Source organism: Prionailurus viverrinus, chromosome F1, assembly GCF_022837055.1.
Source record: "Prionailurus viverrinus isolate Anna chromosome F1, UM_Priviv_1.0, whole genome shotgun sequence".
Lineage (NCBI taxonomy): Eukaryota > Metazoa > Chordata > Mammalia > Carnivora > Felidae > Prionailurus > Prionailurus viverrinus.
In genome coordinates this window covers 7,387,883-7,415,318 of record NC_062577.1, presented here as the reverse complement: position 1 = coordinate 7,415,318, position 27,436 = coordinate 7,387,883, and the positions used below count along the sequence as shown (strand labels likewise).

Sequence of the window (27,436 nt, the reverse complement as noted above, 5' to 3'; positions counted from 1 at the left end):
CGGTTAAGCGTCCGACTTCAGCCAGGTCACGATCTCGCGGTCCGGGAGTTCCAGCCCCGTGTCGGGCTCTGGGCTGATGGCTCAGAGCCTGGAGCCTGTTTCCGATTCTGTGTCTCCCTCTCTCTCTGCCCCTCCCCCGTTCATGCTCTGTCTCTCTCTGTCCCCAAAATAAATAAATAAACGTTGAAGGGGCGCCTGGGTGGCGCAGTCGGTTAAGCGTCCGACTTCAGCCAGGTCCCGATCTCGCGGTCCGTGAGTTCGAGCCCCGCGTCGGGCTCTGGGCTGATGGCTCAGAGCCTGGAGCCTGTTTCCGATTCTGTGTCTCCCTCTCTCTCTGCCCCTCCCCCGCTCATGCTCTGTCTCTCTCTGTCCCAAAAATAAATAAACGTTGAAAAAAAAAATTAAAAAAAAAAAAGTATTTAAAAAAAAAAAGTTGAAAAAAAAATTAAAAAAAAAAGATCTGATATCAAAAATAGATGAAAAGGAAGTAGAAGACAATGCCGTATATGAGAAACAGTCCTTGGAGTCAGTTACAGTTACTCCCGAGTGTGACCTGGATCTCTGAGTCGTGTGTGTGTGTGTGTGTGTGTGTGTGTGTGTGTAAAATGGAGGTAATCTCCTTTCTCAAAATGGTTATAAGGATTTCCCAAGGTGATAGATAACAGATATGTCTATAAAGTAGGTACTTAAATAAGGTTCCACATCTCATAATGGGAAGAAACAGATTAACACTATTTGAAAAACTTTTATAACAGATATTCAGTACCTTTATTGTAGAGGAAAAGATTATCAAAACATTCCCAAAAAGCACAACTCTGAAATGCCAGTTTTGTTTGTAAAGGACTCAAACTTTAATGGCGCTCACACCATACAGTCAGGAAGTAGAACAAGCCCTAAGAAAAAAATAAAAGCAAAAATGCCAAGATCTTCTCCAACCACAATTATTTTTAATCTATGAAACAGAATTTCCTTACAAATTAAGTAGTTTTTACAGTAGTGACATTTATCATTGATGTGATCTGTTTAATATGACTAGTCAGAAGGGAAGTTGGGCCTGTAATTTTTCCAGAAATTGAAAAAAGTACCATCATTAAGATAAGGAAGAGAAAGATTTGTATCCATCTTTCTGGGACATGTAAGGTGAGAGCGATGTCTCACGGTTGGAGAATTTGTGGATATTGCTGGAGGAATTGGAGATGCTCTCTAGTAAGCGTGTAATCCCTCTTCCCCGAACACTGCTGTTTTGGCCAGAAATTTTCACCCCAGATGGACAGTCACCTAAGGATACTGGAAATACAAGAAAAGAAATGTAACAATTTTATAGTTTTATTAATTAGAGATGCCTCGATTAACTCTTATCCTATTATAGGCCTTTCATGAATAGGACAGAGATTCTTAGTAAAGGAAAACAGATTCTCAGAATAAAGGCAGAAGCCTGAACAAGAATATTTCTTTCTGCTTTTAGCCCCAGAAACCTTAATTGAAGTTCTTCAGGCACCACTTGAAATTTCATGTCACTAGCTTTAAAATTTTCCTATCTGCCCAAAGACATCACAGAACTACAAAACTACAGCTGCTACAGGAATAAAAGGCTTTATTTTAAATGCCTTGAACAAAAATCAGAAGACTAAATTAAAGTGATGCAAAAATATACATATCGAAATTGCTTAAGGTGGTAACATCAAATAAAATTCCCAATTCAATAAGATCCTCATAACCTAAAACTAATTTTTTTTTCTTAATGTTTTTATTTATTTTTGAGACAGAGACAGAACATGAGCAGGGAAGGGGCAGAGAGAGAGGGAGACACAGAATCGGAAACAGGCTCCAGGCTCTGAGCCATCAGCCCAGAGCCCGATGCGGGGCTCGAACTCACAGACTGTGAGATCACGACCTGAGCCAAAGTCGGATGCTCAACCGACTGAGCCACCCAGGTGCCCCAACCTAAAACTAATTTAGAGCATCTGTTTAATAAGTACCATACCCTAGAATCTGAATAAGCTTTAGGCCCAATACTTCTTGAGGTACATTCTTAGAAGATGCTTACCAGTGTGTGTGTTTGACCTTTGTTCCTGATTAGAAGAGTTGAAATGAGAAAATCCTGGACTCTCAACTCTTAGCTTCTATAAGTAACAAAGAAAAATACAAGGGAAAAAATTGTTTTCTTATCAATTATTGGATCACCTACTTCCATTTCAAATTACTGTTTATAAAATACAAACACCCACTTTTACAATGTCTGATCAACTTTTGAAGAGACTGCTGTAAAAGGAACAGAGGGTAGTGTCTGGAAGGGTATTACAGGGTCAAGAGAGGGTTTTTACTTTTAAAGATGAGATGACAGGGCACCTGGGTGGCTCAGTCCAGTTAAGTGTCTGGCTCTTGATTTCAGCTCCCATGTGGGGCTCTGCCTGGGATTCTCTCCTTCCTTCTCTCTCTGCCCCTCCCCTGCTCATGCTCGCTTGCTCTCAAAATAAATAAACATTAATTTTAAAAACACACCATAGCATGTTTCCTGGTGATTCAGAACAGAGAGAGACCCTGATGATGCGGGAAAGAGAAGTAAGTTACTGGAGCCACATCTTTGAGCAGGTAAGAGAATAAGATCTAAAACGTAAATGGAAGGATTGGTCTTAAGCATTGGTGGTACCACTGGCACATATGCAAGACAATTCATGCATTAAAACAGGAGTCAAAGAGTACATGGTAGATGCAGTGGTAGGACTATGTAAAAACCTCTTCTGATTGCTTCTGTTTTCTCAGAGAAGTAGGAGGCAAGGGCATCAGCTCAAACAAGGATGAATGAGGGATGAGGTGGTGAAGTCTGAAGTGAAAGAAGGTGAGAAAGGTGCGCCTGGGGGGGCTCAGTCAGTTAAACGTCCGATTCGGCTCAGGTCATGGTCTCACAGCTCGTGGGTTCGAGCCCTGCATCAGGCTCTGTGCTGACAGCTCGGAGCCTGGAGCCTGCTTTGAATTGTGTGTCTTCCTCTCTCTCTGCTCCTCCCCCGCTCATCCTCTCTCTCTCAAAAATAAACATTAAAAAATAAAAATAAAAAACAAAAAAAAGAAAGGGGGTGAGAAAAAGCTCTAGGAGAGTGGGAGAAATAGACAACCGACAGGTAACACTAAGGGCTCACTTGAAGTTGGTAGTGATTAGATCAGTCAGTATGGCAGTTTCTTTTCAGTCTCATTTAGCTTCAGGAGTATAGGAATAGAATAGGGAAGAGTTAGATTCAGTCAGGGTAGTGTTAATCAAGTAGGATAAAAAAAAAAAAGGGAGGGTCAATGAAGTTGATGTTGCAAGTGAGTGGAAACAACAGATCCAGAGATCTAAGCTGGGAAGGAAGGAGGTCAAGGGCAGGGGTGAGGGAGGTTCAGGAGACACGAGGCTGTAGCACTGCATATGTGCCAGTGGTACCACCAAGGTCTAGGACAGGATAGTGGGAAACAGGACCACCATAGAAAGGGAAGTCAAAGAACTGAGAGGTCAGGCACTTGGATTATCTATGTGGAAGCTGACCTCAAGAATTCTGGCAGGAATCCTGTCTGATAACATGGCTCAGTGTTGCTCTAGGAATGAGGACATGCCACTCAGGGGCCTACTGACTCCACGATGTGGTTATCAGGCGCTAGAGCCTTTATGGCAGGAGATCCAAAGTCTAAGGATTTTAGGGAGAAGATAGGAACAAGCCTATAAGAGGCAATGGTAAACAAGGAAAACTATCTCAAATCTAAGCCCATGATAAATGAGGGGAAAAAAAGATGACACCATTTAAAAAAATTTTTTTTTAGTGTTTATTTTTGAGAGAGAGAGAGAGAGAGCAAGCAAGCACAAGCTGGGGAGGGGCAGAAAGAGAGGGAGACACAGAATCCGAAGAAGGCCCCAGGCTCTGAGCTGTCAGCACAGAGCCTGACACAGGGCTCGAACTCACGAACTGTGAGACCACGACCTGAACCAAAGTCAGACGCTTAACCGACTGAGCCACCCAGGTGCCTCACGAGGGTACGATTTGATAGGATTAATAGGGAAGCAGTATCTTTAGAAGATAGCCAAATTTTAGTTAGAAGACGGAAGATAAACACATCTTCCCAAGAAAAGATTGAAGATATTTGAGATTTTGCTGATAACTAAGGTTGAGAGACCCACGGAAAAGTTTTCCAGGAGTTGGGTGGGGCCGGGAAACACAGTCAGCCAAACAAGAAGAGTCTGGGAGATGAGGGAGAATTTAGGTATCCTGAGTTTCTGTAGCGAGTGATGTAAAGAATGAAGGGGAACATACAGAGATTAATTCTGGCAGTCTCAACACAGTGATGACGGGATAAGAAGGCAAGGTTTCTCGACCTGGGCGTTACTGACATTTGCTGTGGGAGGCTGTCCTGTGCATCATAGGACGTCTGGCCTCTACCCACTTGATGCCAGTAGCACCCCTTCCCCCGCTGGGACAACCGAGAACGTCTGCAAACATTGCCTAATGCCCCCGGAAGGACACAAAATAGGTACTGGATGATAAATCACTGGGTTGAGAGTTAACAGGAGAAAGAAAAGTCTTGCTTGAGGAATATACAGAGACCTCCGGGATATCCTCGGTTTTATTTTTTTAAATGTGCATTTATTTTGAGACAGAGCAAGGAAGTATGCACACATGCACGAGTGATGGAGGGGCAGAGAGAAACAAAGAGTCCCAAGCAGGCTCCGCACTGTCAGTGCAGAGCCTGAAGCGGGGCTTTATCTCACGAACCTGTGAGATCATGAGCTGAGCCGAAATCGAGAGTCAGATGCTTAACCCACTGAGCCATTTAGACACCCTCTCTTTTTTAAATTATCATACACTAAGATGGACTTGTTTTGGGGGGTACACCTCTACAAGTTTTACCACACGAAGAGATCTGTGAAACCACTACCGCAATCAGGGTACAGAGCCATTCTATCACCTCAAAAACTCGCCTCGTGCTGTCCCCTTACAGGCAGCCCAAGCCCCTGGGAACTCTGGATATGTTCTTTATCATTATTGTTTTGTCTTTTAAAGAATGTCATATAATATTTTGAGACTGCTTCTTTTGCTAAGCATAATACTTGTGAGATCCTAATCCTTGACTGTAACAATAGTTCATTCTATTTGGGGGGTTCCCTTTTCACTGTTTTACGAACTATTTTCAAGTGACAACAACATTTATTATGTACTATGTTCCTAGGCAGAGTTCTTGGCACTTTCATATACAGTTGCATTTAATCCTGCAACTACTAGCCCTTATTATTATTCTTGTTTTACAGATGAGGAATCAGCACAGAAAATTCAAATAACTTGCCTAAAGACACACAGACTGTATGTAGCAGGCCTGAAATGCAATTCAGGAATTCTAACTCCACAGTCTATACTCTTAACTGCTATGTTATTAGGAGTATATAGAGGACTACTAGTAAATAAATTGCAAGGAGGGAAGAAAGGTGGTAGGGAAATTAGACAGCTTTTAATCAAATCCTAAATCAGGTCTTATATATTTTTGAAGTAAATATTTTAAATATTTATATTGTCTACATTTAGACACTTAATTTTTGGAATGAACTTTGGATATGATTTGTATAGACTAGTCCACTGCTAATTTTGATTTTCCTAAAACTCTGTTAAACATAGTAGGAAAATATAGAAGAAAAAAGATTTATGCAACTGGGTCCAATTGGATTAAGAAGCGTTCGACATTCCACAAAGGATTTTTAAAAAATGTTTTACGAAAAAGAGAACCAAAGTCCTGATCTTTAGCTGTTGTTGGCCAGGACCACATGGAGCAGCACAAAGAGACCAGGAGCTCCTCCTAAAAGTCAGCTCCTTACCTGGTAACGCCCTGCATCCAATACAACCATTTTGGGTGTCACACTGTTGCTGGCCTCATAATCTTGAAGTGGTACATGAGTTTCTGTAAGCTGGATTCCAAAGAGAGTGGCCAGAGAATTACTGATGCAGTACCTTTAAAAGGAAATAAAAGCTCATTATCAGAATCTCATCTAATTCATTCTAAAAGCATTCAGATTTTTAAAATTTCTAATATAAAGAAAAAGCATGTAAGATATACCATTCTAAATGGGGGGGGGCAGGAATTTAGAGATTCAGAGAAGAAATGGGAATGGGTAGCAATACATACAATAAACTGGTCATTACTAGTAAGCAATACTCCACTGATTACCAGATAAAATTTCAGGTTCATTATAAGGAAACATGGATGGGAGTAAAGATTACTAGAATTCTCAAATGTTTAAGGCAAGGAGAGGGCAGCAACAGAAATTAGGCTACAACTTTAAAAACACTTATCTATCCTCAAAACCAATGCCACCAGCCATGTAAAGGGACCACCAGAGCACCCAGAGAGCTGAGGCTCCAAGTGTTTTCACTACAGAATGAGAAGGAGGCCGTCTGGGTGGCTCAGCTGGCTAAGCATCCGACTCTTGATTTTGGCTCAGGTCCTGATCTCACAGTTCGTGAGTTCAAGCCCCCACACTGGGCTCTGTGCTGACCACCTGGAGCCTGCTTGAGATTCTCTCTTTCTCTCTCTGCCCCACCCCTGCTCACTCTCACTCTCCTTTGAGACATTTTTAAAAATGAGAAGAAAAGGGTCTTTTTTGAGCACCTTAACAAGGAGGTGCTGTTGTTAACGATGGTAGGGAACTTCACTCTCCTATAATGAAAATTTTCAATAAATGCTTCTGAAGGTTCACCCAAATCACTCAGGTGGGTAACTCTCGCAAACAAGTGTCACATGTGAATAGTAACAGTTAACATGAAAACACACACACACACACATACACACACACACGAAACCCAACCATTTTTTTAAAAAGAGAATTATGGAAATAGAAGTGAACAGTGTTTAACCCCATTGGTGAAAGCAACAGCGAGCAAAATGGCTAAGAATTCAATGCAGAATAGAGCATTATGAAGACATTCCTTTCTCCAACTTACGCAATTTTCTTGCAGACAGCTAAAGCACAGAAGAGAATATCGTTTTCTTCGTGCCACTTGCACCTGTACAAAAAAGAAAAAGGACTTCAATATCCTTAACAGCAGTAGCACTGTTTAAGGGTTTTTATATGCCAGATTTCTAACTTACTTAGTTAAAATCATTTAAGAAAAACTAACATCCTTACTCAAAGATTTAACATTTAACAAACAAAAAATAGATTTTTTTAGAAAATGCTTTTTTTTTAATGTATCTCGTCTGATGCAAATTCATAAACTACACATAACCGGTAAACTCTACCTTGGAATAAAATGAGTGTTACAGAGACACATTAGTGACCATGGTTACCATATTTGACAACCATTTACTAAGTGCATACTATTTACCAGATATTGTTCTTGGCACTAGGGATATAGTACTGAATGAAACACAGAAACTCTTAATCACACAAAACTTACTTTCTAGTAGGAAAGACAGATCAAAAAAGATGTAGGCAGAATACAAAATAAATCAGATCAAGACAAGTTATAAGGAGGAAAAAAATAAAGATGAAAAAGATGATATGAAATGTTGCAGACAGGGGACATTTTAGGTAAGACAGCCGGGAGAGGTACCACTGAGAAGGTGATGTTTGAGCGGGGACCTCAGGAGATAATACTGGAGAGAAAATGATGCACAGCGTATTTTTACAACGACAGCCACTATAAACCCGTATCTTTCCACTAGGCACATTTTAACCGAGACTCAGAAGAGTACTTACTACTTGAGTAATTAAAAGCTTGCCTGAACCTACCAAGAATCACTTAAAAATTACTAAAAACGTGCTAAACACTAAGTGTAAAAAGTCAGTTATCTGCACTTAATTGGAGTTACTTAACTGAATGGAAGACTAAATATAAAATTAAGAATTTCCCACTGCTATTCTAAAGTGATTCAATAAATAGGATTCATAAAACTCTTAGGTCTAAAATGAAGGCTTAGGTTGAAACAGCCTAAGTTCTTACACAGACACACAGAATCAAGTAATGTTTAAATTTCCAGTTAGTTTTGCTCCTTTTCTGGAACTTAAACTCCCAAATTTAGTACCTCATACACACATTTCCATGTAGATCGTATCTGAAATAAAAGCAATTGAAAAACCAGCAATGTATTCCAAGATTAAAAACAAAGAACCCAAGAACAAACCTATAGGAATCTGATCCCAGGGGAAAATGCCTCCAAATCTAATAGTTACACTGTTAAGAATGATACTGTTTTGATGTTTTTACTTATACTTTTTAAAATTTGAATTCCAGTTAACACACAGTATAATATTAGTTTCAGGTGTACAATTTAGTGATTAAACATGTCCATATATCACCGCTCATCATAATGCACTCCTTAATCCCCATCACCTATTTAAGCCATTCTCCACCCCATTCTCCTCTGGTGTTCTCTATAGTTAAGAGTCTCTTTCTTGGTTTGTCTTTTCTCCCCCCATGATCATTTGTTTTGTTTCTTAAATTCCATATATGAGTGAAATCATACGGTATTTTTCTTTCATTTTTTTCTTCTGGATTCTCTTCCTCAAAATCATCCCACCAACCCCCCCTAAGAATGACTGTATTTTCTAGTAAAGGAGGATTCACTCTGTCAAATATCAGAACTGCTTTGTCCACTTTGTTAAGCTATTAATATTCACTTTGCAGCCTCAAATCTAGCCCCAGTTTGAACACCTCTTAGATGGGTTTATTTTATTTATGAAATTCCACTCCAAAGTCATAAGGTCACAAGGGAGTCAGTCTTTTGAGTAAATCTGCAACCTTACTCCTGAGTTCCAACACAATCTCATTCACCCCAATGACGTGTAGCATGAAGGCCTTGACAATCCTCTTTTCCTGTCTCAAAAGGTCTCAATGATGTCCTTTCCTCCTCTTTCAGGATTAAGATTCCTCCTCTTTTCCAAGGATAACTCAGTCTTTACACCCTGCTCAGAACTAGGCTGCTATAGAGGCTCTATATGCTAGTCAAACTGACTCACTAGTTTCTCTTAAACAGTCTCTGCTTCATTCCTTTGAGTCACTGTTCAGGTCATTTTCTTCTCTTGGAAGGTCCTCCCTTCAACCCAAATCTCTGCTCATAGAAATTCTATTCATCTTTCCAGGAGAACCAAATAAAACATTTACCCCATCAAGTATTTCACGTTATTTTTAACCCTCACACTGAAGTGATTTCTCCCTGATGTATCATTATCTTTGGAAACACTTTTAAAAGTGATAAGAAATTACCATATACAACTCCATTGTCTTTACTTCGCTTTATTGCTTGTCAGACAGGAGACATTGTAGGCAAGGACAATCATGTTACTCTTTCCTGTGTTTCCCTAGTCTTCAGCCTTATATAGGAGAGCCACCTAAATGTTTGTTAAAAATAAAAAAACTCAGGGCGCCTGGGTGGCTCAGTTGGTTAAGCTTCCAACTTCAGCTCAGGTCATGATCTCACAGTTCAGTTTGTGAGTTCTCGGGCTAGCTGCTGGCAGCGGGGAGCCCCGCTTGGGATCCTCTGTCTCCCCCTCTCTCTGCCCCTTCTCCACTCACACTCTCTCTCAAAAATAAACATTAAAAAATAATAAAATTTGGGAATGCAAGCTGGTTCAGCCACTCTGGAAGACAGTATGAAGGTTCCTCAAAAAGCTAAAAATAGGTCTACACTACAACCCACCAATTGCACTACTGGACATTTATCCATGGGATACAGGTGTGATGTTTCAAAGGGACACATGCACCCCCATGTTTATAGCAGCACTATCAACAATAGCCAAAGTATGGAAAGAACCCAAATGTCCATCGATGGGTGAATGGATAAAGAAGATGTGGTATATATATACAATGGAGTATTACTCGGCAATCAAAAAGAATGAAATCTTGCCACTTGCAACTACGTGGATGGAACTGGAGGGTATTATGCGAAGTGAAATTAGTCAGAGAAAGACAAAAATCCTATGACTTCACTCATATGAGGACTTGAAGAGACAAAAAAGATGAACATAAGGGAAGGGAAACAAAAATAATATAAAAACAGGGAGGGGGACAAAACAGAAGAGACTCAAAAATATGGAGAACAAACTGAGGGTTACTGGAGGAGTGGTGGGAGGGGGGATGGGCTAAATGGGTAAGGGGCACTAAGGAATCTATTCATGAAATCATTGTTGCACTATATGCTAACTAATTTGGATGTAAATTTTTAAAAATAAAAAATAAAATTGAAAAAATTGGGCTAAGAAAAAATGACTCTAAAATGATGTCAGAATAAAAAGCTCACCTCTTAAGGGCACATGCACCCCAATGTTTATAGCAGCACTATCAACAATAGCCAAAGTATGGAAAGAGCCCAAATGCCCATCGATGGATGAATGGATAAAGAAGATGTGGTATATATACAATGGAATATTACTTGGCAAGATTTCATTCCTTTTGATAGCCATTTGGGACAACATGGATGAAACTAGAGAGTATCTTTTAAAATTTTTATAATGTTTATTTATTTTTGAGAGAGACAGAGTGCGGGCAGGGTTGGAAGAGAGAGAGGGAGACACAGAATCCGAAGCAGACTCCAGGCTCCGAGTTGTCGGCACAGAGCCAGATGCGGGGCTTGAACCCATGAACAGTGAGATCATGGCCTGAGCCGAAGTTGGATGCTCAACCGGCTGAGCCACACAGGTGCCCTTGAACTAGAGGGTATTATGCTAAGCAAAATAAAAGTCAGAGAAAGACAAATATCAAATGACTTCACTCATATGTGGAATTTAAGATACAAAGATGAACCTAAGGGAAGGGAAGCAAAAATAACATAAAAACAGAGAGGGGGAAACCATAAGAGACTCTTAGATACAGAGAATAAACTGAGGGTTGCTGGAGGGGTATTGGGTAGGGGGATGGGCTAACAGGGCAATGGGCATTGAGGAGGACACTTGTTGGCACTGGGTGTTGTATGTGATTAATCACTAAATTCTATTCCTGAAATCATGATTATACTGTATATTAACTAACTTGGATTTAATTAAAAAATAAAAAAATTTATTACTTGAAAGAAAAAAAAAACTACACCCCTTAAAACTACTATCTGCTGGGCTTCTGGTTAAAAATGCATAAATTTATCTCCTCTTGCTCCCAAAATCCTATCAAAATGACAGTCAAAAGAATAAAAATAGTAGAGGTCCACAGGAAAGGAGAAAACAGAAAGAGGTTTCCATGGAAGAGAGTGTAACACACCTGTGGGATATGGAAGGTAAACGAAGGAGTGGTAACTGATGAAGCTAGACAAAGGAAGTCATAGCCTTCAGCCCCCACAGAACCAGCGACACAAATCTGCCTACCAGAACTCTAGAGAGGCTCTGAACCCATGGACATATCCCTGGCCAGACAGCAGAGGTTAAGACCAGGAGGCTGAACTTCTTCTGTACAAAGAATGGTCAAGTTCCCTGACTGTGCAAAGAAGTAAACTCTTCTTAGAGAACTAGGCAGCAAGAACGGATGCTAGTATCTTAAGACAAAGCCCTCAATATTCTGGCATTTAGGATTTTGTCTCAACTTAGCATCCAGCTCTTATCTGCTTCCCCTAGAGTAAAGCCCAATTAGTTGTTAATCCCCAAAGAACAATACTAAACACTCAGCTTTGCAGCCTCATTTCTAAATATGAACATAACCAAAGACAATCAGACATTCAAAGAAACCCTGCAACATGGAAAGATCAAGACAGGAACACCACAAGTCACAACCCCGAAGAATGAAAATACAGAGGACAAAAGCACACAAACATCCCTCCCCCACCAAGTACCCCAATGAGATCTATAAAATTACTGCATCTAGGATCCTACTTATCTTCCTCATATCTTCAACCTGAATCAGCACTGATGATGAATGTGACAGTATGTGTAACAGGATAGTACCTGCAGGCAGAGAGACCTCAACAAGTCAGCCTCTGCTCAGTATTAAAATGCCACAGCTTGTTAGGGTTCTGTGCTTGGTCTTCTTCTCTTTTTGCCCTCTGCCTAAGTAACCTCGTCAATATGCAGTAGATCCATTAAAGCAGAGAACTGGTCTCTCTTCGTTGCATTTTCAGTGCCCAGAACAGTGCCTGGCACATAGTGAAATGATGAATGCTGGCATCATCCAAATCTCTTCACGGAGTTCTAGGCTGGGAAGACCTGCTGCTTGCTTGTTATTTCTAGATCTTACCTCACCAGGGCCTCAAAACATTCTAAACTTGCTCCTCTCTCTTCCCTGTCTACTCTGAAATATATACTACAAACCTGAGTATTGTCTTTATTTCTTTTCACGCTCTTCCTGTATCCAGTCCATCGGGAAGGTCTGCTGATTTTTACCAAGATGAAATCTACTTATTCCTCTCCATCTCTACTGTCACTACTCTGGTCCAAGCCATTTCTTGCCTTGACTAGAGAAATGGTTTAACAGTTACGGACTGTTTCCTTCCCTTCTTGCCTCCTTTCAATATATCCATTAAAAACTCAAGAGGAAAGGGGCGCCTGGGTGGCGCAGTCGGTTAAGCGTCTGACTTCAGCCAGGTCACGATCTCGCGGTCCATGAGTTCGAGCCCCGCATCGGGCGCTGGGCTGATGGCTCAGAGCCTGGAGCCTGTTTCCGATTCTGTGTCTCCCTCTCTCTCTCTGCCCCTCCCCCATTCATGCTCTGTCTCTCTCTGTCCCAAAAATAAATAAACGTTGAAAAAAAAAATTAAAAAAAAAAACAAAAACTCAAGAGGATCTTTTAGAAACCTAACCAAATTCTGTTAATTCCCTGTTTGGTAAAATTCCTTCCTGTACCCCTTACATACAGAGATCGGATGGTTGCCAGAAGGGAAGGGGGAGGGACGGGGAAAAATTCCTTCCCGTAGCTAAGAAGGCCTATAGTGTGTATGGTCCTTGCTTATTTCTTCAACCTCACCTTGTACATTCTCTCCGGTGCTTACTACTTTCTGTCACACTAACAATTTCCAGTAAACACCAAGCTTTCACCTCAAAGCCTTTGCCTCTCTCTGCCCAGGATGCTCTTCCTTCTAGTTTTGCATGGCTGCATCTCTCTCTTGCTTCAGATCTGTTTTAATATTACATCTTTAAAAAAAAAAAAAAGTATTCTTGACTATTCTAGAAAGCAGTCTTTCTACCTAGTCTTCTCTGCAAGAAGAGGAACAGTATCCTACTGATTTCCTTCTCTGCACTGATCACAAGCTAAAATTACCATTTTATTATTTACTGTATGTTTCTCTTTCCCATTAAAACGTTAGCCTCATGAAGGCAGAGACCACGTAAATCTTGTTCACCACTGAACCTCCAGCACAGTGCCTGGGACAGAGGAGATGCTCAATAAATACTGGCTGATTAAAAACTACCTTGTTTCAAACAGATGTCATTACACAGTGAATTAATTCAGGGACAATTATGACAAAAAGCAACAAAGAGAATGGAAGATCTATAAAAGTTATGAATATTCTAGTCTTCAAAATTCCAGGATAGCCATCAACAGCCTCTTAAGATTCGGATACTCATAACTGTACTCAGTTTCACCAATACCTATCCATTTCATCTACCTGAAGCTAGAGGCATTTATCAAAAATTTATTATAAACTTTAATGTAAAAGAAGTTCAAAAGAAACATTTGAAAGGAGTCCTATCTGCTTATATTAACTAACAAATTCCAACAGTAGTTTCTGTTGACTACTACAACACAATCTCCTGTCTAAAAAATACTGTATATTAGAATCCATCCCATCCGAAGCAGTTTATTACAAAAGTGCTTAAAGTATTATGTAATAGTTTCATCATTAACAAAATCCCATGGCACTGGCCCCAATGTCATACACCAAAGCTACTCTTGTTGTAGCCTACACTTACACAACTGAGCTCACCACTGTGTTTCTTCTATTTTAAAACATGCATTTTTCACTTTTTAACTTCAGTGGAAATGCACCTTCCAAATGAAGGTGTTTTACAATTGCTATTGGTCTAAGAAATAGTTGCATTGCCTAAACATGTACAAGTTTGGTTGTTTTTGATGACAAACAATTGCACCCCATTTTATTCAATAAACCAATTGAAGATTATTTGAGAAAAGTATTGGTTTGTCTCTGAACACTTTCTGCTGACATCAAGAACCAGCATAAAAACTTGCATAAAGGGTGTTAGTGGCAAACAAGTATTTTAATACACCAGCATATAAATACATATGTCTGTTATGTGTTTCACATTAATTCACGTCGTTCACTTTCTTTGCACAATACTTACTCAGTCTGTTTGGTTTCCTTTTTTTTCTCCTAGTAACCATAAATTTATCCTTCCCCTAAAATTATTTTTCATTTTTTTAACTGAAGTAGAGACTTTAAGCTGTACAACAGTGATTCCACATGTTTAATAAACACTACACTATACTCACAAGTGTACCGACCATCTGTCACCACACAACACTACTAAGACACCATTGACTATATTCCCCGTGCTGCACTTTTCATCCCTGTAACTTAATCATTCCTTAAGTGGAAGTCTGTACCTCTTACCCCTATTCACCTATTTTTCCCCATTCCCCTCCCCTCCCCGTTTGTTCTCTATATTTATGAGTCTGTTTCTGCTTTTGTTTTTCAGATTTCACATATAAGCGAAATCCTATATTTGTCTCTGACCCATTTCACTTGGCAAAACACCCTCTAGGTCCATCCATACTTTGCAAATGGCAAGATCTCATTCCTTTTTATGGCTGAGTAATATTCACATCTTTACCCATTCATCTATGGATGGGCGTTTGGTTTGCTTCCGTATCTTGGCTATTGTAGATAATGCTGCAGTAAACATTGGGGGGTGCATAGATTTTTTCCAATTAGTGTTTTTTCTCTGGATAATATACACAGTAAAGGAATTACTGGATCACAGGATATTTCTAATTTTTTGAGGAACTTCAATACTGTTTTCATAGTGGCTGCACCAATTTACATTCCCACCAAAAATGCACAAGGATCCTTTTTTCTCCACATCCTCACCAACACTCGTTAGTTGTTGTCTTTTTGATTCTAGCTATTCTGACAGGTGTCAGGTAATAGCTCATTGTGATTTTGATTTGCATTCTCTCATGATGAGTGATGCTGAGCATCTTCTTACATGTCTGTCATCTGTATGGCTTCTTTGGAAAAAGGACTACTCAGGTCCTATGCTCATTTTTTAAATCAGATTTTTGTGTGTGTGCCGAGTTGTAGAAATTCTTCATATATTTTGGATACTAACCTATTATCAGATATATCACTTGCAAATATCTTCTCCCATTAAGTTGCCTTTTGATTTTGTTGATGGTTTCCTTCACGGTGCAAAAGCTTTTCACTTTGGTGTGATCCCAATAGTTTATTTTTGCTTTTGTTTCCCTTGCCTGAGAAGACACATCTAGAAAAATGTTGCTACAGCAGATGTCAAGGAGATTACTGCTTGTGTTTTCTTCTAGGAGTTTTATAGTTTCTTAAATTATTTTTTTAGTGTTTATTTTTGAGAGAGAGAGAGAGAGAGAGAGAGAGCAAGGGAGGGGCTGAAAGGGAGACACAGAATCTGAAGCAGGTTCCAGGCTCTGAGCTGCCAGCACAGAGCCCTACTGAACCACAAGATCATGACCTGATCTGAAGCTGGACCCTTAACCCATTGAGCCGCCCAGGCGCCCCTAGGAGTTTTATAGTTTCAAGTCTTTAATACATTTTGAGTTTATTTTTGTTTATGGTGTATGGTGCAGTTCTCTTTTAAGAAACATTGTATCACAAAAACTCTGGATGACAGAGAAGTCAATAATGTATATAACATAGACACCGAATGACTCTGAAGGTAAAGTTTTAGAAAGACATTAAATAGCTAACAGTATATGAATCAAAATATGCTAACATATCATCCATAAATTTTACAGATTAACAAGAATAAACAAAACAGAAAATCTATAGATGATGCATAACCAAGAGAGTATTACAAAACTACCTATAAATGGGGAGAAATAACTCTTAATTTTCAATGGAGTAATTTCTCAAGTTTATACCAAGCTATTTTATATGGCTTTAGAGGGAGACTGGAGTCCCAGAAACACTGGAGGAGAGACAGAAGGGAAATTAAAGAGCCTAAGATTAAATTACAATAATTCCACAATAAGATCTGTAAATATTCAGCATCCTGATAGATCAGAGCACTGACTAAAAAGCACCTGTGGGACTCTAGGAGGCAGTCTGGAAGGGGAGGCTTCTGGGCAGCAGGGAGTAAGAGGAAGGGAGAAGTTGTTTAGAAATTGTACAGAGAGGGGTAAAAAAAGCAAACGGGAGAGGGGGAAAAACAGGACTTTTCAGGACAAAAGAACGAGAAAAACGGGAAGACCCACCACCCTGAAAGCATTCAAAGGAACCGCCATTTGCTACACAGACAGAAGAGGGAGCACTGGAATGAAGAATGTCAAACGTCCCAAATCAGCAGCCCTGTCCACGAAATGCAAAGGAACAACATACCCTGATCTACAGAAAGCTACAAGAAGAAAACTGAAAAGGGGACTTAAAACACTTCAGCTGATAACTTCTCCCCAAAGTCCTCTGATCCCCAAAACACCACAAAGGTAAAACTAAAACATAACACTCTATGTTGAATTAAATATCCTCAAAGAAGGATTTTAAGATATGAAAACATGTCCTGAGTGAGAAATTTCAAAACTAAGAACAGAAATAAAAAAAATAAGAGTTGACAAAACTCTGGAAATAAAAATTATATCAGAAAAGAAATTACAAACTGCCTAAGGAAGAATAAAAGATTAAAGAAGTAAAAAAAAAAAAAAAAAAAAAAGAAAGAAAGAAAGAAAAGAAAGAAAAAGAAAAAGGGCCAGAGACCATGATCAAAATGAAAGGTAGGCCAAGAAGACCAAACTGGACCATACATATGCTGGACTCCCTTAAGAAGAAAAAAAAGAACAGAATATTAAATAACCAAGAGAAATCTCCAGGAATAAGACCTCATTCTGCATACTGAAAGTGTTCACCAAACAATTGAGAAAACTGACCTGTGATAATATACTCAGAGAAATATCATAATAAAACTATTAGACTTTTTAAAGATGAAAAAAACACCCTTAAAGTCTCCAGGCAAAAAGATCAAATAAATTAAAAGGCCAAGAGAATTAGATGACCAAACTTCTCAAAAGCAACACACAATGAAATACAACAATAAAGCTGTATTTGTAGAAACTCAAGGAAATAAAAGATAAATAACAAGATCTCAACAGGCAAGAACACAGGGACAAGTGTCCCCAAGAGCCCTTAATCAATATACCAGATCAATTCCACAATTTGTTTCTGTAAAGGCACCAAAATAACACAGTAACCAGCTTAAAACTACAGGATATGCAATGAAACATAGAAACACAGTATAACAGAAAACTTTAATACACCATTCTCAACACGTGACAGATGAAGCAGACACAGCTAAAGGTAGTTTCTTTTTTTTTTTTTTTTTTTTAATAACTGGAAGTTTGTACCTCCTAATCCTCACCTAACTAGCCCATCCCCTCACCAACCTCGCCCTCTGACAACTACCAGTTTGTATTTAAGTCAGTTTGGTTTTTAGTTTGTCTGTCTTGGTTTTTAGAGTCCACATAAATGTGAAATCATGGTATTTGTCTTTATCCGACTTATTTCACTCTGCATACCGTCTAGGTCTATCCACGTTGCCACGAATGGCAAGATACATTCTCTCTGTGGCTCTGTAATATTCCAGCGTGTACGTGTGTGTTGTGTGCACCAATCTCCTTCATCCATTCGTTTGTCACTGGGCACCCGGGTTGCTTCCATTTCTTGGCTATTCTAAATACACATGGGGTGGTAGGTATGTTATCTTTTCAAGTTAGTGTTCTTGTTTTCTTTGGGTAATGGAATTACCAGATCCCATGGTCTATTTTTATTTTTTTTCCATGCTTATTTTCCACAGCGGTTGTACCAATTTACATTCCCACCAGTAGTGCCCGAGAGTTCCCTTTTCACCACATCCTCACCAACCCTTGTCTTTCTTAAGAGATAAAACAACTTAAACATAATCAAAGTAGTTCTCATGGATAAACGTCAAACGCTACACCCTGACAATAAATATTCTTCTCACATGCCCACAGAACATTCACAAAATTGATTATATATTAAGTTAGCAAAAAACTGCAAAACTTCCATAAAGTAGAAATATTATGGTGGCGCCTGGGTGGCTCAGTCAGTTAAGTGGTGAATTCAGCTCAAGTCACGATCTCGTGGTCTGTGGGTTCGAGCCCCGCATCAGGCTCTGTGCTGACAGCTCAGAGCCTGGCCCCTGCTTCAGATTCTGTGTCTCCCTCTCTCTCTGCCCCTCTCCCACTTGCACTCTGTCTCTGTCTCTCAAAAATGAATATTCAAAAAAAAATTTTTTTAAAGAAATATTTTTTAAAAGAAATTCCTTTTTTAAAAGAAATTTTTTTAAAAGAAATTTTAAAAGAAATATTTTTAAAATAAATATATTTTTTAAAATCACAATGCAAAGACACCAGAACTTACTAACAAAAACCAGAAAGGCCTTTCCACCTGGAGATTATTAACTCATGAGTTAAAACTACAGAATATTTTTTAAATTACAAAATACTGTATGTGAATCTATGAGATGCATTGAAAGCAATGTTAAGAAGAAAATTCACTCTACTAAACACCTACCAATAAAATATAAAAATTAATGAATTCTGATCCCCCAAAATAGAAAAAGAACCAGAGTACCAAGAAATTAAGAAAAAAACAGAAATTAATGAGGAAGAGAATTTTAAAAAAAGTTGTTTTGAAGAAAAAAAAACAACAGAATAGACATTATGCTATCTTCATTTAAGGAAAAAACACACAAATACACAAGATAACCACCGAAACAGAGGTAATTTTAAAAATTATGAGACTAACTTTGCAGACTGTTAAATAAATTTGGAAACTTATATAAAACGTACAATCTCCTAGAGAAGTACAGATTACCAAAATTGATTCCATTAAAGTTAGAAAGCCTAATCAAACTGATTTTCATAGAAGAAACAGAGAAAGTTATTAAGGAACTGCCCCACAAAAATTATCCAGTCCCAGATATGCACAATTTGTATGAGAAAATTTTAAAAGTACTGAAAGACCCAAAAGTAGATTAGAGAAATGGAAACACATCTCACCTTGGATAGAATTCAACATTATGAACATTTCGGTTCTCCCCAATTTATACATTCAACGCAATCCAAGGAGTTTTATGGAGCTAGAGTGAAGTGAAGGGATTCTTCTGCATATACATTTTGTTTAAACCACATTAAAAAGAATAAAATCAACAAGGATGGGGAAAAAATGCAATAAAACAAGCAAATGGGTTGAACTAGATTTCAAATGAATAATTTCACCAGACTGAAGAAGGGGAAAGAACCAACTTTTCAAATAACTTTTGAACAAAGTATTTTGACTATGTATCTTCAGACTAAATAACTGAAAGCAAATTCTGAACTATTAGTATGTCATTTTACAGTAGTATCACTTAACAGTTCTCTAACAATTGACTTTTACTTACTGTATTCTAGGACTGAACAAACAAGAATATTGCGTGCCAGGTTTTTCACTCAGAGAAGAGAAATACAAAAACAGAAAAGTGGAAAAGTAGAAAACAATATGTGTAGGTTTAGTATGAACTCATGGTGAGACAGATAAAAATGTGTGTGGAGGGGGTGTATATACATGTATTTCCTAGCTCTATCCACTAAGGGGAACTAGAATCAATGATGCTCTAGTAGGAATGAACATACCTAGCACCCACATCCTATCTCCTAAATACTCTCCTCCATTTAAAGGAACCAGGGTTTCTTGGAGAAATGGCTAACCCAAAGCTGAAGCAGGAAAGTACAAGGATGAGCCTGAACGTATTAAGCCAGAAAGCAATGAAGCACTGAAAGAATAATGAAGAAATGCCAAAAGGACAGAAACCACTGCTTTGAAGGGACTCCCAACGGCCATAAAGAAACAATGTAAGTATAAAAATAAGTTGGCAGTAAAAGATTATACCCCATTTAATAAAACAGGAATCCATGAGTCCATACTCATTATTTTTAAAAATAAAAGCTCTTCCTTACAGTAGGATGTCAACTAATAAATGTAGTAGGAACAACTGGATCAGAAAATCACCATTTCACAGGGGCACCCGGGTGGCTCAGTCGGTTAAGTGTCCAACTCTTGATTTCGGCTCAGGTCATGATCTCACGGTTTGTTCCTGAGTTTGAGCCCCTCATCATGCTCTGTGCTGACAGCATAGAGCCTCCCTCTCTCTCTGCCCTTCCCCCAATTTGCTTGAGCTCTCTCTCTCTCTCTCAAATAAACAGTAAAAATAAATAAATAAAAATAAAAAACAAAAAATAAAAAAATCACAACTTCACAAATGTAATAATTACTGATTCAGGCAAAAATCATCAATGGATGTGAAAACTAACAGGCAGGCTGAAATTTGAGGAGAAGAAGATCTACCAAATCTCAAAATATCTCCCTACAAAATATTAATTTTAAGGTGAAAAACAGTAACTTTTCAATGGCAGAAATCTGGCAGAGGATATCTGGCAGACATGATCAAAGTTGCCATCAGTAACGGAACAAATGGACATCAGATGCATCCAGATACAACGTACTGAGAAGACACCTAACTTTTGTGGCACTCCTGCCAAAAATACAGAACCTCAATCTACTCATGAGGAAATAACAGGCAAACTAAAACTAAGAAACAGTCTATAAAGTAATTGGCCTATTCTCTTCAAAAATGTCAAGATCAAAAAAGTCACAGTAAGTCATTTGCAAATATCTTCTCCCATTCTGTAGGTTGCCTTCTAGTTTTGTTGATGGTCTCCTTCGCTGTGCAGAAGCTTTTTATTTTGATGCAGTCCCAGTAGTTTATTTTTGCTTTGTTTCCTTTGCCTCTGGAGACGTATTTAGTAAGATATCTAGTAAGTAGTTGTTATGGCCAATGTCAAAGCAGTTACTGCCTATGTTGTCCTCTAGGATTTTGATGGTTTCCTGTCTCCATTTAGGACTTTCATCCATTCTGAATTTATTTTTGTGTATGGTAAGAAAGTGGTCCAGTTTCATTCTTTTGCATGGTTGCTGTCCAGTTTTCCCAACATCGTTTGTTAATATATAAAGACCTTATAAAACTGAACATCCAAAAAACAAATAATCCAGTTAAAAAATGGGCATAAGACACGAACAGACATTTTTCTAAAGACATACAGATGGCTAACAGACACATGAAAAGATGCTCAACATCATTCATCATCAAGGAAATACAAATCAAACTACAACAAGGTTATCACCTCACACCAGTCAAAATGGCTAAAATTAACACAGGAAACAACAGGTGTTGGTGAGGATGTAGAAAAAGGGGAACCCTCACTGCTGGTGGGAATGCTAACTTCATGCATGAGCCACTCTGGAAAATAGTATGGAAAAGTTAAAAATTTCCTCAAAAAGTTAAAAATAGAACTACTCTACCATCTGGCAATTGCACTACTAGGTATTTACCCAGAGGATACAAGAATATGAAATCAAAGGGGTACAAGCACCTCCATGTTTTAGCAGCATTACCAACAATAGCCAAATTATCAAAAGAACCCAAATGTCCATCAATTGATGAATGGATAAAGAAGATATATACAAAGGAATATAACTCAGCCATGAAAAAAAAATGAAATGTTGCCACTTGCAATGCTGTGGATGAAGCTAGAGAGTATTATACTAAGTCAGTCAGAGAAAGACAAATACCATATGATTTCACTCATTTGTGGAATTTAAGAAACAAAACAGATGAACACGGGGGGGGGGGGGGGAAGAGAGGCAAACCAAGAAATAGACTCTTAACTACAGAGAACAAACTGAGAGTTACTGAAGGGGACTCGGGCAAGGGGGAAGGGTTAAATAGGTGATGGGTATTAAGAAGGGCAGGTGTGATGAGCACTGGGTGTGGTATGCAAATAATGAATCACTACATTCTACACCTGAAACTAATATTACACAATATGTTAGCTGAAATTTAAATAAAAACTTGAAAAAAAACTAAACAAAAAGAAAGTCAAAGACTGAGAAACGATTTCAGATTAAAGGAGCCTAAAACAACCTAACTAAATGCAACATATGCTCCTGAGTTGCACCCTAGACTAGATTTTCTTTTGCTATAAAATATATTACTGGAACACTAGCAAAATATGAATATGGTCTTCCAATTAAACAACACTATTATATCAAGGGCAATATCCTGTTTTGATAATTTTATCATGTTACCATACATGTTCTTAGGAACAATACATTGATATTTAGAAGTGAAAAGGCATCATGGCAGCAACTTACTCTCAAGTGGTTCAGAAAAAGAAACTGTGTCTAGAGAGCAAGTTATAAAGAAAATGTATTAGAATGTTAACAATTAGAGGGGAGCCTGGGTGGCTCGGTCCGTTAAACATCAGACTTTGGTTCAGGTCATGATCTCACGGTTCATGGGTTAGAGACCTCCATTGGGCTTTCTGCTGTCAGCGCAGAGCCTGCTTTGGACCCTGTCTCCCTCTCTCTCTCTGCCCCTCCCCTTCTCACGTGCACATATGCACTTTCTCTCCCAAAAATAAGCATTGAAAAATAAATAAATAAATGTTAACAATTAGGAAATCTGAGAGAATGACATATAGGACTTTTCTGTATTATTCTTGCAACTTTTCTGTAAACCTGAAATTATTTCAAAATATAAAATATTTTCAATTTATTTTACTTACATATTTCATATATATATATATATATATGCAAGAATTCTACGTAATAGGACATCTGTTTAAATAAATATATTCTTCCATCAGTATAAAAATTCTAAGTGATAAAGCACCCTGTCTGTTTTTAGTTGCAGACAAAGTAACAATGTATCTGACAATCAATGGAATCCTATATTCAACGAAATAATGATTCCAAAGTTTCATAGGAAAACACTGCCCATTGATGGAAAAACCAATCTTGTCATATTTCCTCAGTTCAGAAAAGTCAAAATCACTAACACAAAATCATTATAAATACCTTGTGTTGCTAGAATAATCCCACATGGCCACATCTAGGAGGCTCCGAACCCAGGTTTTAGAGGGCTCCTTAAGAAATTTTTGCTGGTAGATTCCCACTACAAGATCTTCTACAGTGAGAAGTTCTAGATCTTGCCTGATTTCTTCCATTGGTAAATAGAAAAAGACATACAATTAGTGAATTTAGATACACAGAAGATGTACATCAAAATGGAAACAAACACAGACATTATAAAGCACTTGAACAGTAACCTAGTTTTACTTACTTGATGCCTTTGCCATATGCTTCAAACACCAGTTGACTCTGGCTCGGTCATCAGACTGGAGAAGGAAAAAAATTTACTCGTATTTTCTCCTACATTGTTGTTCAATTGTTGTTCTTTCAAACTGGGGAGATAGGGGTGGCAGGAAGGGAAAGACTAAAGAGTTTGTGACAACTAAATGAGAACCATAAAAAAGAGCAACATGTATTTTAAAAGACTACTGCTATGAATAAAGTTACATTTATAAAGCAATGTTAACAGACTTTGTAAAAAGCAAGGGAGACCTAGGGTAGGCGCATGAAGAAACCAACATGCAGAAAAAGGTCATCTGTTCGTGATTACACTAAACTAGTAAGATTAAAACCCAGTTCTTCAACTCCTAATCTAAAAGAATTTCTTTGGGTACCTTTTGTGGATCTTTTGGTATCTTAAGTGGATAACCTTAAAAAAAAATTCTTACACTGAAATTACCTTGCAGTAGATAGGTGGCCAGCTTCCTGGGTTTGGGTGAATAAAACTATAAAGGTTTTGTAACACAGTTGCTTGGTCATGCCCAGATTCAAAGTTTGAAATAGGAATCTTGTGACTAGAATCACCTGAAGGAAACAAAAAGGAAGTAGGGAGTTCAAAATTTGACCAAGACAAATATGACAAAGTGGGTAAGGAAGGAGGGTATAGGAAGAGGATAGTGAGTAACTCATGTTTAAGCACTTGTACCAAGCCTAGTTATGATTAGGTACTTTATCCAATATTCTTATGAGAAAGGGGATATACACCTATTAGAGAAGAGACAACTGAGAATCACAGAAGTTAGTATAGTAAGTTAAGAGTTGGTGATCAATGGAGTAAGGACTCAAAACCAGGTTTAAGTGACTAAGCCTGTATGTTTTCACTATTCCCCTCTGCTTTTCATGTAAGGCTGGAGAACTTAATAGCAATGATTGCTTTTTTAAAGGTTGTACAATCAAGATTTTCACTTGCAATAAAAAGTGGACCAATTCAGACCAAACTTCCACAAAAATTTAAAATACTTGAAAATATCAAGAGCACACAGTAGCGAGGAATTAATAAACCCAGATGCAAGAGAATATAGAAATTCAAAAAGGCCCTCCAGAGAGCCTAGCTTTGGGGGCAGTTTTTTCCCCCTGCAGTTATTTACCAATTCCAGAAGAGGAGGAAGTTGAATGGCTGAGAAATGTGCTTGTGACAGCTTTGGAGGCCTGGTTTGCTAGGCCTCCAGGTGTCTAGTAAGAGCAAACATAAATCTTTTCTGGAGGAAGGGAACATCATTATAAACCTCAAATTACTTTAAAATCATTTTTTCAGCATAGTGGGGAAAATGGTGGCCAGGAAGGCAGGAAAGGAGAAGCCCAAGAAGCCAGAGCCAGCTGGAGCTGTCAGAGTAATGAAAGGGAAAGTTCCAGTTGCAACACCAAGAAGTAATCAGCTGAACAAGGAGCTGCAAACCTCTCAACAAAGCATGTAAAGATCCACAAATTTGGAAGCACCATAGGTAGTGACAAAGAAAGTCTCAGCCATATCCATCAAACTTGGATCAAGTAAGCCTAGAGGAACTCTTGCTCCAAAAACCCTTTCAGTAGCAGTAGGCTTTAATGAAGATGAAGATAGTGAACAGAGGAAATGACTCCAGAAACAAAGATGAGGATGAAGAATACTGGAAGGGATACACCAACATCGTTAGGACCAAACTCGTTCAATAAAGGAAAGCATGATTTTTCTGATGACCAGAACCTATGGGAATGAAATAGAAAATCTCATCTTGGAAATGTCCATGACCAAGATAATTAAATGATGTGTTTTGAAACTGGGGTGTTGGGTGGGTGTAAAGTTAAAAAGAACAGTTTCCTTTTTTTTTTAATTGTTTTTAACATTTATTCATCTTTGAGAGACAGAGCATGAGCGGGGAAGGGGCAAAGAGAGACAGACACAGAATTGGAAGCAGGCTCCAGGCTCCGAGCTGTCAGCACAGAGCCCGATGCGGGGCTCGAACTCACGAACTGCGGGATCATGACCTGAGCCCAAGTCGGACGTTCAACTGACTGAGTCACCCAGGCGCCCTGCAACAGTTTCCTTTTTTAAAGAACGGTATAAGATTATCTTTGAAGACTTTTTTTTCTTTTTAAGATTGAGTGATATATAAATGAATTTGAAATTAGAGGTAATTTAGGTTTTATATACAGATTTCAAGACATTTACTAATTTTATAGTTTCATGTGATTAGCTTACAGATAATAGAAAAATCAGAAATGGTATCTAAGAACTGCATTTTTTTTTAATGTCTATTTATTTTTGAGAGACAGAGCATGAATGGGAGAGGGGCAGAGAGAGAGGGAGACACAGAATCCGAAGCTGGCTCCAGGCTCCAAGCTGTCAGCACAGAGCGTGATGCGGGGCTTGAACCCACGAGCCATGAAATCATGATCTGAACCAAAGTCAGACACCCAACCGACTGAGCCACCCAGGTGCCCCTAGAATTGCATATTTTTTTTTAATTTTTTTTTTCAACGTTTATTTATTTTTGGGACAGAGAGAGACACAGCATGAATGGGGGAGGGTCAGAGAGAGAGGGAGACACAGAATCGGAAACAGGCTCCAGGCTCTGAGCCATCAGCCCAGAGCCTGACGCGGGGCTCGAACTCACGGACGGCGAGATCGTGACCTGGCTGAAGTCGGACGCTTAACCGACTGCGCCACCCAGGCGCCCCTAGAATTGGATATTTTTAAAGACACTATCAAGAGGGATGCAAGAGGTTATTATCTATTTAAACTGCAAACAATTACTCTTGACTCCCTTATTAATGTAAACTGTCTCCCAGGAACAGCGCCTGTATTGGGAAGAAAATGTTACTGGACTATTGACTGGAAGTACATTAGATAAAACATGGTTTGTTTTTTCCCCCCCTAATGGGCATTTGTTTTTGATCCTCATAAACTAGGTATTGCATTGCTATCAGCTGGTACAGATGCCTACCTCTTTAAAAAAAACTTTGTTTTCATTTTATGTAAACTGTTAAGTATTTGAAATAGTACATTTCACCTTAATGGGTCCGGTCTACCTTCGTTAGTCTTCAAAGACCATCTGCTACCAAAGTAAAATCAGTATTGTGAATGTGCTTCTTAGTTTTTGTTCTTCGCTAGTTCCTGTAAGCATTTCCACCAGATCTTGAGGCAACTCATGAAGAAGTAGTTTCTTTTAAAATACAAACTACCACCAAAAACTTAAATGTAGGTATAATACTTAGATATGTGGGTGTTTTTGTTTTTTAAAAGGTAGTAACACCAAAAAACCCACACTGTATGAAGATGAAAACGAGAAAAATGCGCTTTCCATACCTGTGTTAAAGCTTAATTTACTAATTTATGAAAATGGAATTTGATTTGAACTTAATACAAGAAATCTTATGTTAGTAAAATAATATGGCTATTTGAATTATACATATATTTTTTAAAGTATTATACACATTAATCATGTACATTTTAGATACTGAAGATAAAAATAAAGAAAATACATCTTTAAACATATTCTATGGAATCTCCAACCACATTGTTAGATCTATGTACTATAGGCTTTCTAAAAACTTTAATTTTTTTAATGTGACAGTTAAGCACATCTTTAAAAGCATAATCACAGATAAAAGAAACATACAGTAAAATGATTTCCTTGAAAACTCCTGCAATGTTTCATTTGGAAGCAGCTTCAGACTACTTTATTGGTAGCAACCACTCGCTGAGCTCTTTTAAACAGGGATTAACTCCAGAGAAGCAGCCTGTATTCCTAACGCTTTGTTCATTTGCATTTTGCTTTTAAGTTGAAAGTAAACCCCAAGTAAAACAATGGAAATATATATAGAACTATCAGTTCTTACATGATTTAATTATATCATAATACATGAATTTAACTTGCTTTAATGTAAGCAAACTTTCCACTTTTGTCCATTTTGTTGTTTATGTTAAAATAACATCTTTTCCTACATATATATTGTCTGGACTCAAATGAATTATTAACCTAAGGTCAAGAGGGGAGAGAAACGACTGAGATGAAGGTCTTTACTAAAATACCACTAAATTTGTCAAACTCAAAAAAAAATCATTTTTTCAAACATT

The 27,436-nt window shown here is 38.3% G+C and overlaps 1 protein-coding gene across 1 annotated transcript in view; it reads right to left on the bottom strand.

Moving 5' to 3' along the window:
* Positions 1–925: 925 nt before the first annotated feature.
* The window catches only part of MAEL (maelstrom spermatogenic transposon silencer), a 38,789-nt gene continuing 12,278 nt past the window's right edge, over positions 926–27,436 (bottom strand). Inside the window, exons 6-12 of the mRNA XM_047840729.1 lie at positions 23,783–23,907; positions 23,315–23,369; positions 23,050–23,191; positions 6,954–7,016; positions 5,831–5,963; positions 2,048–2,123; positions 926–1,287 (exon numbers count right to left, since the gene is read on the bottom strand). Coding sequence (XP_047696685.1) covers positions 1,091–1,287; positions 2,048–2,123; positions 5,831–5,963; positions 6,954–7,016; positions 23,050–23,191; positions 23,315–23,369; positions 23,783–23,907 — 791 coding nt within the window. The 3' untranslated portion in view covers positions 926–1,090. The remainder of the gene's footprint in view (positions 1,288–2,047; positions 2,124–5,830; positions 5,964–6,953; positions 7,017–23,049; positions 23,192–23,314; positions 23,370–23,782; positions 23,908–27,436) is intronic.